The 16,016-nt window shown below is 34.8% G+C and overlaps 2 protein-coding genes across 3 annotated transcripts; one reads left to right on the forward strand and one right to left on the reverse strand.

The window, feature by feature from the left end:
* Positions 1-1,136: 1,136 nt before the first annotated feature.
* On the reverse strand, positions 1,137-3,144 carry LOC106714944 (UPF0691 protein C9orf116). The gene is made up of 3 exons (XM_014508075.2): positions 2,891-3,144; positions 2,350-2,436; positions 1,137-1,263 (listed from the first exon to the last, which is right to left on the reverse strand). The coding sequence occupies exons 1-3, from the start codon at positions 3,054-3,056 to the stop codon at positions 1,139-1,141; spliced, it is 378 nt and encodes a 125-aa protein (XP_014363561.2). The 5' UTR covers positions 3,057-3,144; the 3' UTR covers positions 1,137-1,138.
* A 2,074-nt stretch (positions 3,145-5,218) lies between these two features.
* Positions 5,219-16,003, forward strand: LOC106715056. Of its 2 annotated transcripts, XM_014508261.2 has the most exons (14): positions 5,219-5,454; positions 5,915-6,012; positions 6,441-6,529; positions 6,941-7,093; positions 8,987-9,126; positions 10,815-10,940; positions 11,076-11,167; positions 11,258-11,351; positions 11,481-11,637; positions 12,041-12,212; positions 12,293-12,515; positions 12,611-12,703; positions 12,792-12,939; positions 13,242-16,003. In XM_014508261.2, the coding sequence occupies exons 1-14, from the start codon at positions 5,260-5,262 to the stop codon at positions 16,001-16,003; spliced, it is 4,542 nt and encodes a 1,513-aa protein (XP_014363747.2). In that variant the 5' UTR covers positions 5,219-5,259. The 2 variants fall into 2 exon arrangements, with proteins under 2 accessions (XP_014363747.2, XP_014363748.2); XM_014508262.2 differs by lacking the exons at positions 5,219-5,454; positions 5,915-6,012; positions 6,441-6,529; positions 6,941-7,093 and adding an exon at positions 7,873-8,523.
* Positions 16,004-16,016: the final 13 nt, after the last annotated feature.

Genomic DNA, 16,016 nt, shown 5'->3' on the forward strand with positions numbered 1-16,016 from the left:
TAATAAATAATCGTTACGAGGAGTCACTTATATACCATACAAGTACAAGTTATGTAAATATAAGTTTGAATTTTGTTTAATATGTTATTTACTTTTTGTCAAATATATATTTGTTTCTTAGTCTATTATGTGTTGATTAAATTTTAGGATAATTATATAAATAAAGAATAATTGTAAACGCTGTTGTTGTTGTTGCTACGAGTTATACAAATTATATAATCATAGATAATATTGCAGGTTAAATCGCGATAAATTCGGTACATCACGTATGCTAGCAGTACGTTTTCATTGCCGACACTCTCTCGTACAAAACACATTCTCATCATTGTAATTGAAAAACAGATATATGTTTTTGTATAAGATTTTCGTCAGTGAAAACGTACAATGAAATAGAAAACAGATTATCGCGATTGATCTTTTGAACACATATTTGTAACCAAATATATGAAGTGTCACGTTTAAAATATAAAAAAAAGTTAAATACTCTATAAAATGATAATAATTTATATTAATTAGACTGTACTATGATTTGATTGGATCATTGATGTCTACTATACTTCTTTATTAGGTGAGATTTTATTGTTTTTAACTTACTATTTAATTGTACTCGTATTTTTTTAATCATATTAGTTAAATTGTATTCATAAACGTGGCACACTTGTTCGTTCGAATGTACTGTTTTAATGGAATTTGAATGCATGTTAACCTATATTATAATAAATACCTCTTTTGGTAAGTCAATAATAAACCCTGAATTTTTATTTTCACACTAAATAATTAAAGGTAGAAATGTTACTGCCAAAAAAACTCGAAATAAAAAAAGAATAACTAACATTATAACAATGTACTTTATTCAAAAGGGAATATAATTTTCTGAAGTTTATTTAAAAATTTACAGTACTATATAACAAATATTTCAAATCCAAACAATAATTTTCCAAATACATAATTTAAAGTTCAGTTAAAAATAACTATATTACAAATCAAAAGTACATAATAATTAATATATATTTTAACAAGTTACTATATACAAACAGTAGTATAATATTCCAAAATTGCGTTACAAATTAAAGTAATATTAAAATCAATGTCAATAATGTCAAAAAGTTTAACAGTATTAGAAATATTTGTCGTAGTTTTACGAGTACCCTACAGGATCCATTCCAGTGTTGAGACTGTAGTTGCGATACATACCGGAGGCCAAAAGGTGGTTCGTAAACTTCTGACCAGCGGGGTAGTACACCGAAGTTACCGAGTGTACTCCTGCAACAGTCATTACCAGTCATGACAAACAAATAAAAGAAAGATTTCGTGAATATTACACGAGAATTTATCGGGAAAATTGTAAGTATTTACTTTAAACTACTACTATTAATAGACTTATTTTATACGAGTATGTTGTCTTTTTTACGTTTATTGGCAGCTATATTAGCCTCGTTTACCAAGTTTCAACATAAGAAATCGATTCACAGATGTATAAAAATCATACTAATATTATAGATGCGCAATTTTGGCTGGATGGATGTTTGTTACGTATCTCGTATTTAATGGATTAACGGATTTTGATGAAATTTGGCACAGGTATAGAACATTGTCTGGAAGAATACATAACCTATTTACTAAGTTTTTAATTCAGCACGGACGTAGATAAATCTAGTAATTTAGCAATTTCACCAAATAAAACTCATTGATCGGATTTCTTACTTTCTTTATTTCATAATTAATTACTTATTTCGCCTAAAACAACAAGCAGTTTAAGCAAATTTTATTTTAATAACTTTAACATGTTTTAAAGCGATTATTTTCTTTCTTTTCTTTCATAACTTCAATAAAACGTGCTTATTACATTGTGACAAAAGATAACATAAAATTAAAATACAATCTTATACACAAACGAATAAAACTTAAATAAAATAATCTTAAAATGATCCAGTTATTGGTAAAAATAGCTACACAAATTCTTAATAGAGCTTGTTCACATGTTCAAAGAATAGTTGCGGTACATTCCGGACACGGCCATAATGCTGGAGAAGTCCTGACTCTTCGGGAAGTAAGATGCAGGCACGGAATGAATACCTAAAAAATGTCATTACAGCCTTGGTTTTTGGAACTTCAGGTTTGCCATTTTGTATAAATGACAATCACTTTGTATAAACACAACATGCACACTTCCATCATAAAGCAACATTATTAGCAGTAGAGTTTTTTGCCACGAAACATATTGTAATGAAATTATTAAATGAAGAAAAAAAAAGTTATGTTGTTGATTTAGTAAGTCGAGAGCTTCTTTCACAAAATTTACAATCCCAAGTTTACGCGAAAGAATTGAAGGCATATTGAAGTACTTACCGGGGGGATACCACCCGTATTCGCTGGACGTTGTGCGGTACAATGGATGCTGGTTGCTCTTCTGACATCCGTAGCCATTGAACCAATCTGTTACCAAGATATTAAAATTTTAAACCATTAAAAGTAAAATATGACCACATACTTAAAATAAGAGCGATAAGAAAATTGGGTGACTTGAAAGTGCTATTCTAGTGAAATTCTTAAGCTTACCCTTTACGGGCGTTAATATTTTTAATAAATACGGGTGATGTGTCGTTGACCCTGCCTTACTTACCAATACATGCGGGTAAAAGGTATTGATTAAAGTAACATTAGCATGCATCGCAAGTTCATCACAAGTTATATAACACAATATCGTATTATCTTATCCTGTTACTTATGTTAATTATATTATTATTATTTCTTTTTAATTAATATTACAGCACAGGAGAGATAGACGAGATAATGAAAATCGTCTAAAAAGATAAGAAATTATATTTAGGAATAAGGCTATTCTACATTTTTCCTGGATTTAAGATCTACAAATCAAATTAGTACTTACGAGGATGTTCAAATCTCTTCGGTAGATTACACGTTGCATATAAATCAGAAGTTTTTATCTCAGGCTTCTTGATTTCATTTTGTAAGCAAACTTTATCGATACACGTCGCTGAACAAAATCCCCCTTCCTGTTTATCAGTTATTGCCAATTGACCACCACCACTCATTATTAGAAATAATAAATTAAAAGATTGCTATGTTAATGATGTAAATTGTGGTAAAAGGATAAAAATTCTCCAGGGCACTCGTCGATGCAAAAATATTAGACAAACAATTTTTGTTTCCTTGACAACGGTTCCAATGCATTTTATATTTTTTACCGTTGGATTCGCATTGAAAATTAAAATTCAAAAGTTTCAAAAATTTCACGAAGAAATTAATGAATATAGCTTAAACTGCATGTGCATATATCAATAGGGAAAGTTAAGAAAAATGATATACAGTGAAACCTGGTTAAGTGAGACATCAAGGGACCTGCAATGTCGTTTCACTTATAGAGGTATTCCACTTACCCAGTGTCTCAGATATATAGGTATAAATAAATATCTGTCTCATTTACAGAGGGTTCCATTAATAGAGGTGAGAATACAGGTTATTTCAGTTATACAGGTGCGATCATTAAATAAAATAACGTATTATGTATGTAAATGAGTTTTAATAAAAAAAATATAGTATGTACTAAAGGTAATCATACAAATGTAATCAAAAAAATATATTTAAGCACGTTTTTACACGTAATATGTACGAATATGGAAACAGAATGTATCAATTATAAAAATCTGTCATTTTAGTTTGTCGTTTGGAAGTATCAGCCATCAGTATGATAGTAAAGCGAAACTAAAACTGAAGGACTAATTGAAGCTCAAAATTTGTACTTACGTACTTGGAATTACGTGTGGAATTTGTGGGTAAAATAAGAATGAGTAAACAAACAATGTTATCTCAGTTACAGTGGTTTATGCATATAAAATTTACTCGCTGTCTCAGTTATAGAGGTAACTATGATGATAAATCGAAAGAACAAATCCCATATATAGAGGTTTACCTCGTCCCACTAACAGAGGTAATTCAGTGCCAAAGTGTTGGGACCTCAGCATGAGTTCCAGTTATGGAGGTTTCTCACTTATCCAGGTCCCACTTAACGAAGTTTCACTGTAGTATTCTAGTTTTAACAACGAAATTATTTAGGTTAACGGAAATAGAAATAAATGTTCTAGTATTATTTACCATAATTCTGTTTAAAACGAGTTACAGTATCGGAAGCGTGGTATGTACTTTGACAACACTTAAGCTTTAAAGATCAACGCACACTAAACACATTATTTCACATAATAGCTATTCAGATTCTGAATTCTTTGAGCGTATCACCATCTCAAAGGCCGGCAACGCATCTGCGATTCCTCTGGTATTGCAGATGTCCATGGGTGTCGATGAACACCTTGGTGTTCCCGCTGCTCGTTTTCCCCCTTCTCTTATAAAAAAAATACATATTTCACTTTAGATCTATACTTACATAGTACTTCTACTCCTCTCCTCTCTGCGAATAAAATTGTACCGTTGAAATAAACGCACTTTGAAATAACTAGTTAGTGTAGAATAAAATATTTTACTAGTCTAGGCCCGACTGAGCGGAAAAACAATTACTTTTTAGTGACTATAAAACTTTAATATAAGTCATAACCTGCGTTTGGTCCCAAAGTCACCTCGGTCCCTTACGATTCATAATTATAAGTATTACTTATAGACTCAGACATGAATTATAGACACTAATCTCCAACTGCTTACATAATAAACATAACAATTTTGTATCTTGACTTGTTTCCGCGGAAGATCTGGTACTTAGTAAAGTCCTTTTACAGAAGACAGACACCTCATAGCTAAAGTTAAGACCAGTTAAAGATGTAATTTCTTTCTTCCTCAGTATGTTTAAAAAATAAGCATCTTAACTAAAGAATCCTCTGCTACCGTGAGGTTCATGTTAACTCATTTTAGTCACTATTGTTATAGCTAATGAAAGGGATAGCAATAGCAATATGTAATACAAGTGTCACTATAGTTAGTTTATTTAGTACGCGGTAACCCTTAACTCATTGAGCATGCATTCGCTTGAATATATTAAAGCGTTATCAGAGCTATCAGGACAAATGACGAGCACACAATAAACGAGTGGGTGACTATCGCACGCCTTCCTCAACCAACATCGCAACAGTTTTTAATTATATTTAACTCCGACTTTACGGATTTCATCAACAATTCATATAATTTAATTAAAAATAAATTCTGTCATCTCATTGATGTTGACATTTATTCTTTGACGTGATCATTTTTTTATAAACGTCAACAATACTACTTATTTAAATTATAACAATAATGAAAACAATTATTATAAATGAACCGATAAACTTAAGAGTGGTGAAATACGAGTTAAATTTTGATTTGTTAAATACATTGGATACAAACAGGAAACCGAAAGTGAAGAAACCAAAGGAAATTCATATTCCGAAAATTGAGCAGAAAAAGCAACACACGATACCAGCACCGCCTCCAGTAAAAAGCGTACATAAGGTATTTTATTAATTTATATACATTTTAATTTAATTAAAACAAACTAACTCAACTAAACTCTGTACTAAGTAATACAGCTAATTTATTCTTAGATAAGTATAAGGATTCGTTAAAAGAAAACCTTGACAATGTTTTCGCAACTACCTACACAATTTAGTGACCATGTTTACACGTGGGAGTTCACCGGCAATTCACTTTGTGGACTAGTTTTATTCTATTGTAGTTCCGTTATGTTTGTTTACTTCACAATCGAAACATTGACTTACAGAATAAGATTTCTCAATCTGTCAACATAACGATTGATATAATATTTTTGACTCATATCACAAATAATTAATACTTTTCTTTTTAATTGGACGTCACAGAGAATCTTGAAAAGTGCGTGCAAAAGAAAAGTCGCACTTTTTATTTACACATTTGAGCTTTGTATCAAAATGATGATTTAAGTTACTATTTTTAGAAACCTGACGTCAAAGAACTTGTTGAGAAATTACTTGACGAACTGTACACAGATCAACGCGAATGGAGTAGAAATAGCGTCGTAGGATACAGTCAAAGGTATGTAAGATGGTGATAAAGCTCACAATGAACAGCTAAATGTGGATTATTCCGCGTATTCACTGCCGAAACACGTACATATGCAAGAACTTAATGTCGTACCTCTTATTCTCTATGAAATACAGACATGTTTGTGAACAATAGAAACTGAATATTGGAAACACGATTTTCCTGCTAAGAGTACAACGCCATTCATAAACAAATGCAGCTATTGAGATTCCGTAATAAGGTAACCTCAACCCAATTACCGAAGAATTTTTCAATTTTACGTTCCATATGAGTATTGTGAATTAATTTCCATTGGATTTTATTAAGAACTAGCTCTCAACCGCGACACTATCCGCACGGCCTTTTAAAAAAATTTATTAAGAATTAAGATTATGTTTTATTTTTTTAATTTGTTATTAACTATAGTAACATTCTTTTAGCTTGACTACCGCGGCGTCTATAGCATCATCCCATTCTACTTGTGACGAACAAACTGATGCAATTGAACGAATTTATCTTGAAGATTTAGGTAATTATAATACTCATCAAAATTAATTAAAACAAATACTGTGACTACATATTGACCTAAAAATACATTCGAATGTACCAAACATAGTAATGTACAGGTCAAATAATTGTTTTTTTATACGAGAAGCAGGCTAACAAGCGGCGGGAACATCGAAGTAATTATCAACACCCATGTACATCCTCAAAACTAGAGGAACTGCAAATGTGTTGTTGGTGTTGCTTATTAATTCACGTTATCTTTAATACATTTTAAAAATATTATAGGTTATTCTTTGTATATTGTCAGAAACATTAAACTCTGGGCTCGTCAATAATCGCAACTATCATATACTACACATACATATACCAGTTAATAAAGCCAAAAACAGCTACTAATTTCCTTCAAAGTCTGAATTAACATCTGTTTTCATAGGAAAAGAAGAACTACAAGATCAATTAGATGAATTGATGACTAGATTCTCCGCAGCTGGAGAGAGGCTGGCCAAATATCTACGAGCCCGGGATCGTCTGAAACGGGAACAGAAGAAATTATGTGCAGCATTTACGGTTCTACTGAGGCACATTAGTACGTTATACTTTACTTTATAAGTAGTTTCTTTACTGCCAGTGTTAATTTTAGATCAATTGTTACAAATATAGCTTAGCTTTTGACATGTATTAATTACAATTGTAAGTCGTCGTTTACAACATTCTATAGAACCACATGGGCACTGAACCATCACACACTTACCATAGGTTTCTGAAACCAAAATACCCGTTTAAAGCATATTGTTATCTCTGATTTATCAAAAACTAGCTTTTACCCGCGACTCCGTCCGCGCGGAATAAAAAAAAATGCACACAAGATAAAAAAGTTCCTATGTCCGTCGCCTAGTTCTAAGCTACCTCCCAATCAATTTTTAGCTAAATCAGTTCGACCGATGTTGAGTTATAAAAAGCGTAACTAACACGACTTACTTTTATATATATAGATAACTAGCTTTTACCCGCGAATCCGTCCGCGCGGAATAAAAAAAAATGCACACAAGATAAAAAAGTTCCTATGTCCGTCTCCTAGTACTAACTTTCTTTTATATATATAGATGACAGGAATTACGATTTGATTTATACAGAGATTTCGATCTCAGAAACCAACGGTTAATTGAGTAGTAGTAACTTATCGTTTTGATGTCTTACGGTATTTAACCAACACGTAAAGAAAAACACACTATTAAATTAATCAAAAAATTAACTAGCTTGACTGTAGTAATACGTGCTTATGTAATATATGCTATCAGTATGTTCCAATTATTGAGTTTAAAATGGACAACGCAGTAAAGAAAATCTAAAAACTATTTTATTGACTACAGAAATAAACTCAAGCAATTCTATTCAATGAAGCTTAAAATAACATTACGCACATGTAAGTAAACTCGGGGCTACTTAGTGAGCTATCTATGTCTGAAACTGACGTACACAGGAGCACGAAATCGATATGCGACACACACTAGCGCCTATAATGAAACCAATGGCGCATGCTCCGAGGGCCGTACCATGACACCTTTTATCGGCGCTCCACCTCACTCTGGCATCGCTGCTGTCCTACCATCGATTACGTTTTGAACATCCGTGCAATATTATAGTACAGGGTGGCCAGCCCCGGCGCTTCCTTTCGCGACTTCCCCAGTAAACATAGCATCAGCTGGTCGAATATGCGGTGTCGAACATTCTGAAGATATGTACAAAATATATTTTAATTCTCGATCTTTTTCCAATGATTTTGCTATATGTTTCATTAACTTATTCACTTAGTTCCTCAGTGTAATACCTTCATGGTCACTACATTGTGTGTTTGCCCGCAGTGTGACTGCGTCGAAGTAATGTCAAATCATTAACTAGTGTTTGGTGCAGTAAGATATGCATTTATTGTCAAATGTTGTGCTCCCCGCGCTGGACAGATGAGTGCTATCCTAAATTCCCTCAGGAACTTGGCCGGTTCTTCGCGGGCCAATTCAGGTACAGACATTTAGAAGCTAAACACAAAAACATAGGCGGTTACATGTTCCTTTGTGGATGCCTACATTGTTATCCTTCGAGAATATGATTAGCAGCTATGCCAGAGTAATTTTGTTCCGATGTTTGATTCAAATGATTGAATTAGAATTGATGTAGATTTACGGTAAGTAATTGGATTAAGAAACCCTTGCGGTAATAAATTTAATGTAAAATTAGATCTTGTTTACACGGATGAATGTTGCCGATCAACAATAACCTTTTGTTTGGTGTCTTTACGTTTATCCGGGATTTTATGCACGCGAGAGTCTCTTACGATATATACAACTTAGACCTTGTTAATTTTCTATTAAAAGTTTTATATCTTCTTTTCTTTAAAGCTGTATATGTTAGTAAAAATTACATTACATACTAAATTTTACACATTTTGATTGTTTATGCTTCACCTAACATCTTTGATTATTAGCTGGGGACTCGAACGCGCGGTTTGGTTTAGCACCGAGTGGCAGCGAGGGCCCCGGCGAAGGGGGGTTTTCAGAATGGCTGCACGCGATGAAACTGGTCGCCCGACTTCCAGCTGGAGTTCCACAACACTTTCGGAGAAAGGTAATGATACTATTTGTTTATGCTATGTCATTAAACGTACAACAGAACAGAGGTAGAGAAAGGAACGGTTAGACTTAGGCAGTACAAGAAACATGAATGAAATATTGGGAGTCTTTTTCGAATCCAATTTTTTTCTTTTTCTCTTGTTTTTTATCACTCTGACCCGTGATGGTAATGTTTTTCGCACATATGTAGCATGCCCTTATGTGATGCGTTTTCGAACGTTGAGATTTTAGTAATTTAAACTCCTAATATGGCTGTATGCTATATCATCACACTTTCATACGTAATAAAAGATATATATAGTAGACTGAATTTAACGTCTATAGCGTTTGTGTATCATGTCGTCTATTGTAAGGCCCTGTCTAGGCGACGGCGCGTCGGCTTGCCGCCCACGAACCCCATATTAGATCATTATATTGAATATTATCAGAGAATATGACATGCAAGTGGTCACAGTCGACTTTATCTTTATGCGACGATAGCTTTTCGTGGCGCAAGTGTTTCGCATCACCAACCAATTACGTCACATGTGTACATTAACAAACTAGATAAAGTTTTATCTTGGCTTTTTTAAGTATTACATTTTGTCCTCAATCACCGATTAAGTATTTTATCGTCGTCGTCGATTGCCGATCGATGACAGTATACGTGTATTTTAAATATTTGAACCATTAAACGAAAAAAATATCTTCATCATCATCAACAGCCCACTATACGTAACCACCGAAGGACTCGGCGCCTACCCTAAGTCAGTCATAAAACTCTTACGTAGGACTTATTATTAAAATCGGAATTTAACCAACTACCTTATTTCTCCATGGTTTTAAACTTGAAAGGTCAACATCGATCTTTCCCAACTTTAGTCACATTGTACGAATACATAAACCTGAAGTCGTGCAAACAACAAACTTGTTTGACTTCGAAGCTAAAGAAAGTTTACTAAAGACTATTCCTTCATTTAAAAATATTCTATTTAAAACATAAAAAATATGTTATTGAGGTTTAAAATAATTGATTTTGAAAGATTTTAGTGAATTTGATATTTTGTAATAAAATGTAAGATCTCATATTAGTACATCCCCTTATTTATTCCATTTAGAAATGTTCCTACTAAAAGCCAATAAGCTTTTGTTACTGCTAAAGGACGGTCCATACTAAAAATATTTTCTGAAATTCTAATAAAAGTTATTAACTGTGAAGTTGGCCAAAAAGACAAATATAATTTTGAAGGTAACCGAGACACTTGGAATCTCTTTGTCATAAAAAACAGTAAGTAGGTACGACCCTGTTGACCCTCTTTCTTCTAAGAACCCTTTAGTTGACTCTTCTCACTTAAGTAATTGCCCAAATCAAAGCGGCGTCTTGAACATTTGTTATTCTTATAATGAAATATATTAAGTCTATGCAAAGAAGCGCAAAATGAGTTGTCATAAAAAATAGAAATATCAAGGCCCAAGAGAAAATATAAATCTGTTAGGATAATCGTGTATGAAGGTCATAGGTTACGTCTTCAGTTGACAAAAAATACGCATTGATAGGATAGGATAGTTTTCCTGAGAAAACTTGTGCATTTGTTTTAAAAGTTTTTGTGGGTGGCTCGTTTGGACTAAACCTCGATTAAATGTAAATTAATAAATTTTAAGTCGTCAAAATTTAAGGATTAAAAATATTTTTGATACTAACAGCTGTGGCTAACACTATCAGAGCGATACCTATCATCGCGCGGCGTACAGTGGCCGGCGGCAGAGCGCGCCTGTTTCCGCGGCACAGCCCAGCCCGATGATACTGAACTAGGCGCGCAGATCCTCAAGGTATCCACAGAAAAATTATTTCCCATTATTGTATTATCAATCTATTTTTTGTTTTTGTGGTAATAATCGGAATGTCAACAGCAGATAAATGTGATGTAGGTTATTGGTTTCTATATTATGTTTTAATCACTACAGGATTTACATCGCACCGGTTGCTCACTTTTCTGTGGAACTGAAGGTCGAGAAAATCAAGCAATGCTTAGAAGAGTTTTATTAGCATACGCTAGGTAATTTTGATTTCACCTTTGACGTTTTGCAATATTATCTTGACGATTTCGCTTTTAAGTATTTATTTATATTATATTTTTACTTTACAGGTGGAATAAGGACGTAGGATATTGTCAAGGCTTCAATATGTTAGCAGCTATTATTTTAGAAGTAATGGAAAAATCTGAATCCGACGCTTTAAAGGTAATTTGTCTTCTTTTCTTGCTGTAGCGACTAAAACTGACAAAATAATTTTTGTCTTTGTCGTTAAATTAATACAATAATTTTGATTTGATTTCAATTATTGTAAAAGTAATATTCCTTCTGTTCTAGGTTATGATATATTTAGTAGAAGCAGTGTTGCCGGAAGGCTATTTCGCGGATGACCTGCGAGGTCTGTCAGCGGACATGGCCGCCTTCCGCGACTTGCTAAGACTGCGCCTGCCGAGACTTGCACATCACATGGATTATCTACAGAAAATATCAGATGGTAAGAGCGAAACCTCACTAGCGCGACGCGTTGCGCCTTCGCAACGGACTAACACATTGTGCGTTGCGGCGACGCAAGATTTGTAACATTATTGCGTAGCATCTCAGTGGTGACGACGCAACGCACTAGTGAGGACTTGGTCTAAATGTCTCCGAAAGTGACAATAAACGAGTGCGGAATGTGAATTGCTATACATTTTTGTCATTGATAATGTAGACGATGGGAAAGGAGACAAGGTTTTTACAAGCCCTGAAAATGAGCGCTTGCTTGGTTTTGGTTTATATTGTAACTTTGTTATTGCTGGTCGACCTAACATCTTCTACGACATGTTTGATAGTACAAGATGTTAGGTTGGCAAAGCTTTAAATTGGATGTCAAAATACTTTTGAAAAATAAATTCTAGGTGGTGGCATAGAACCGCCACTGCCGGATGTATTCACAATGCAGTGGTTCCTTACGCTGTACGCGACGTGGTTGCCGCGAGAGTCACTACTGAGGATCTGGGACCTGATCCTGTTGGACGGCAACGAGGTACTGCTGCTCACTGCACTAGCCATATGGGACATGCTACAAGAGTGAGTGCGTTACCTCAACAACACAGTGATCGGTTTGCAATAGTCATGTAGACTTTATTCTTTATGGTGTCTTGTACCAGTCGCATCCTATCGGCTCGTTCGGCGGACGAATTCTACAGCTGTATGGGTGGCGGCGTGGGCGCGGTTTGGGCGGCGGGTGAGGCACTGGTGGCGCGCGTGGTGGCGCTTGGGCCCGCGCCCGAGCTTCCGCGCCTGCGCAGTCTGCACCGGTACCGGGTAGCACCTCCCGCGCCGCCCGCTCCTACCTCCGCACCAATTTACCACCCACCTTTACAATCAGCGGTAAAACACCATATAATACGTGCATTGTTTCTAAGATACTATGTTATATATAATTGATTACTAAGTATTCTATTTTTTATATAATACTTTTTCAGGTGCAATCGATGACGAAACGTGGCTTACGATTGTTTTATTCGGAAGATGAAGGCGATTCCAGTGACGATGGAAATAAAATGGCCTTAGCAACGGTAATTTCCACTATAAATACTTTTATAATACCATAATCACAATTTAAATACATTAACGTATGTTAACCATGGTTTATGTATATTGCAGGTGATACCGCGGCGTGAGGAGAGGTCGGGCGCCGGCGACCGCCTGTCCCTGGACATCGGAGCGCTAAAACGTCAGTATGCCAGGCTTCGAGAGCGGCAAAGGCAAGCTCACGTCATTTTAGCGGCCGCTTGTGCTCGGCAAGCTGCAGGTACTTATAATCATAGCTTATTACAACTTAGTTTAAATTTCTTTCAATTAAGTTTATGTTATGAGTAAGTTCCTACTAGTTTAAGTAAACAAAGTATTTTGTCATTTTGTATAGTTACGCTGCTTATACGAAGGCTACATAATTATGTAGCTTTCTAATTAGAAAAGGCTTTCAAGATGAATAATCAGCCATATAAGAAATCATACAAAATAAGCTCGGTAATAAAGACGTTATGATTATTATCACTATCGCCCAGGATAACTAAAACGATTTAATTATAATTTTGTTTTATTTAATTTCAGTTGGCGTTCCCACGTCACCGACGTCGCTCACAGTGAATAACCTTTTATTAGGAAAAAGTGCTATTGTAAGTTCGAGAGGTCGCAGACTTGGTCCCCCGCCCGGTGCTATACCTCCGTCGCGGGCTTCATCGCTAAACCATGAGAAATCCGATGCAAAACCACGTGCTGTGACCAATGATACAATCAGTTGGAAAGAAGAAAAAAGCAGACAATCTATCAACAGACGCAACTCACTAAAATGGAAAGACATTAAAAAAGAAAAAACAACACATAAAAGTAGAAAAGCATCTATAGATTTCGATGAAGGCGGTGATGGAGTTATAGTGTCTGAAATAGAAGCGAGCGAAATGATTGCTACTTTGCGGTCGAGAAGTTCCAGCGAGTCGTCTACTTACTCATCTCATTCAGCCTCAAGTACAGACACCAGTTTATGTGATGAAAACGAAAGAGTCAGTGAATCTGATCAAAGTGATGATTCAAAAGGTAAAATAAGTGCAACCGTAATACATAGAGTACAAAAAACTACGTCTAACCCGGTAGCAAAACAAGAAGCTCACACACAAACTACAGCCCAGGATGCCAAATATCCCACTTCGACGACACCTGTAAAAAGTATTAATGATTACCTTGATTCCGATGCGGGCAAACCACTTCGTACTTATATTGATGGATTTGAAACAAAATCAAAAAGTGCCCCTAGTTGTGAAAATTTTAGTAATAAGCTTACTACCACTTTTAGTCCTGCAATAACATTATCGTCCCATAATAGTTCGGAAAGAAATGATGTATTGCAAAGATTAACAAAAACGAGTTACTGTGAAAATTCGACAAGTCAAGAATTTATAAAGCCAACAAATTTATCAAAAAGTAAAAACTTTACGGAACTAAGCCCAATCGACATATCGCCATGCAACTGCGATTTCGAATGTATATCCCCTTATGGTTATCATTTTGAATCCAATTTTAATAGTTCGACAATTGAGTTAAACTCGAGGCAACCTGATATAATCGACAGCTTGACAATGTACCCTAATTTTGTACCAGATATAGATTTATCAGATAAAAATATATCGGATTTTGATAGTCCTCCGCATAGCCCTGGCGAAGAAAGTATTATTGTAAGCGAAGATGAACCACCAATACCGCTCAAAATTGACAAATACTTTGAACATAGTCCTGAGTTTTTTGGAGCACGAGTAACCGATCCTAATAATTCAGATATTCCTAACCGTCGAGCCACAAAACGGCAATTACGACAACCTAAAAAACCAGATTCATTAACTCTTCAAACAAATCATAACGAGAAGACTTTAAAAGATGACGTCGAAAGGGCTTCATCTTTACCACAAAGTCAAAGTTTCCGAAAAAACGAGACACCTAGTCCAATTTTAACCCCAGAAGTAAAAAACAAAATCAGTGTTGAAAATGCAAATATGAATAAAAAAATCACCTTCACTGACAAAACTCCAGAGAAACCAGAAGAAAAATCTTTAAAAGCGACCGATGTGATTTCCCCAAAAGAAAACTTTGTAAGATGTGGTAGAAAAAACAGCGAAAGAGCTCTACAAATAATTCAAGAAAATTCTCAAATATTAAGTCGTATTTTAACAAAACAAAATATAAGTGCTAGTCAAAACCAGACTAATAAAAACAAGCAGGAATCAGAATTAATAAACAAGCAGGAAAATTTAAATCCAGTCATTAATGAAAAAGTCACAGATAATAAGCAGATTGAATCTCCATTACTAAAAGAATCAACATCGGATTCTTTAATCGGATGCATAAAAAGACACCCTAAGATAGAAAGTACTGAAAGAAATGATTTCCAGAGAGTTAGACCAATTTCGATAGATGACCCTTTTTCATTAGAATTGCGAAATGTTTTAAGTAGAAATGAAGAACTAACTGTTAAAAGTAACAGAACCCCCAGTAGTGAATGTCTTGGTAATAAAACTGATTTATACGGTTGGGAGAATAAAGGATTTTTGGCTAAGTGTGAGTTTAAAAGCTTCTCCGAAAAACCTGAATGTAATTATGATACCTTTCGAACAAAACAAGGTAATTCACCAATTAAAAATACCTTTTCCCAGGATTTAAAAACAGAGGATTCTCGGTGGACGCGGCATTCCTTTTCTGGAGACACAAAGACGTCAGTTACGTTGCCTTCGTCAAGCTCTAAGGATATGTCTCCTTACGAACGTCGATTTACTTCTGATGACTACAATTACACTTTTTCAAGTAAATACAGTGACCTTCTAAGTAGAGCTAGTGACATTTGTAGCAAAACAGATGATAAAGTTTCAAAACCAAGTGAAAACATAATAAAAAGTGATAACAGTCAAGTAACTGATTTTTCTCATGTCGTCACTTCCTCAATTAGTTTCACATGTGAACCTTCAATAGATGATGAATCACCAATAGGAGCTAAAAGCAATTCAAGCGATACATTATGCCAGATAACATCATTAGACCAGATATCTACACCAATATCTCCCAAAATATTTCCAAATCGAGAAACACCAACTCATCAAAATGATTACACTGAAAAAAGTGAAAAGTTCAGAATGGATTCAGATGACACTTGTAGTGCAATTACATCCCTAGTCGAGACTGAAACGTTATCATCCCTGTCATATCCGCGTAGTCCGTCGACTGGCTCGTATCATCCATTTCCTACAAGGCATTCAACCAGGTTACCTAAGGAATTAGGAGTAAGATTAGGTATGTATCCTAGGGAAACTATTGGTTCTCCGCAAAAATAAAAGAGGTTTTTAT

This window comes from Papilio machaon, chromosome 6 (genome assembly GCF_912999745.1).
Source record: "Papilio machaon chromosome 6, ilPapMach1.1, whole genome shotgun sequence".
NCBI lineage: Eukaryota > Metazoa > Arthropoda > Insecta > Lepidoptera > Papilionidae > Papilio > Papilio machaon.

Bases quoted from the DNA above. Each gene is read 5' to 3' on its own strand.
- LOC106714944 (XM_014508075.2), bottom strand. From the start codon at position 3,056: ATGAGTGGTGGTGGTCAATTGGCAATAACTGATAAACAGGAAGGGGGA. The intron at 2,437-2,890 runs GTAAGTACTAAT...TCTTGGTAACAG, and splicing joins GAAGAGATTTGAACATCCTC to ATTGGTTCAATGGCTACGGA. The intron at 1,264-2,349 runs GTAAGTACTTCA...TGACTGTTGCAG, and splicing joins ATACGGGTGGTATCCCCCCG to GAGTACACTCGGTAACTTCG.
- LOC106715056 (XM_014508261.2), top strand. From the start codon at position 5,260: ATGAAAACAATTATTATAAATGAACCGATAAACTTAAGAGTGGTGAAA. The intron at 6,013-6,440 runs GTATGTAAGATG...ACATTCTTTTAG, and splicing joins GTCGTAGGATACAGTCAAAG to CTTGACTACCGCGGCGTCTA. The intron at 7,094-8,986 runs GTACGTTATACT...TTTGATTATTAG, and splicing joins GGTTCTACTGAGGCACATTA to CTGGGGACTCGAACGCGCGG.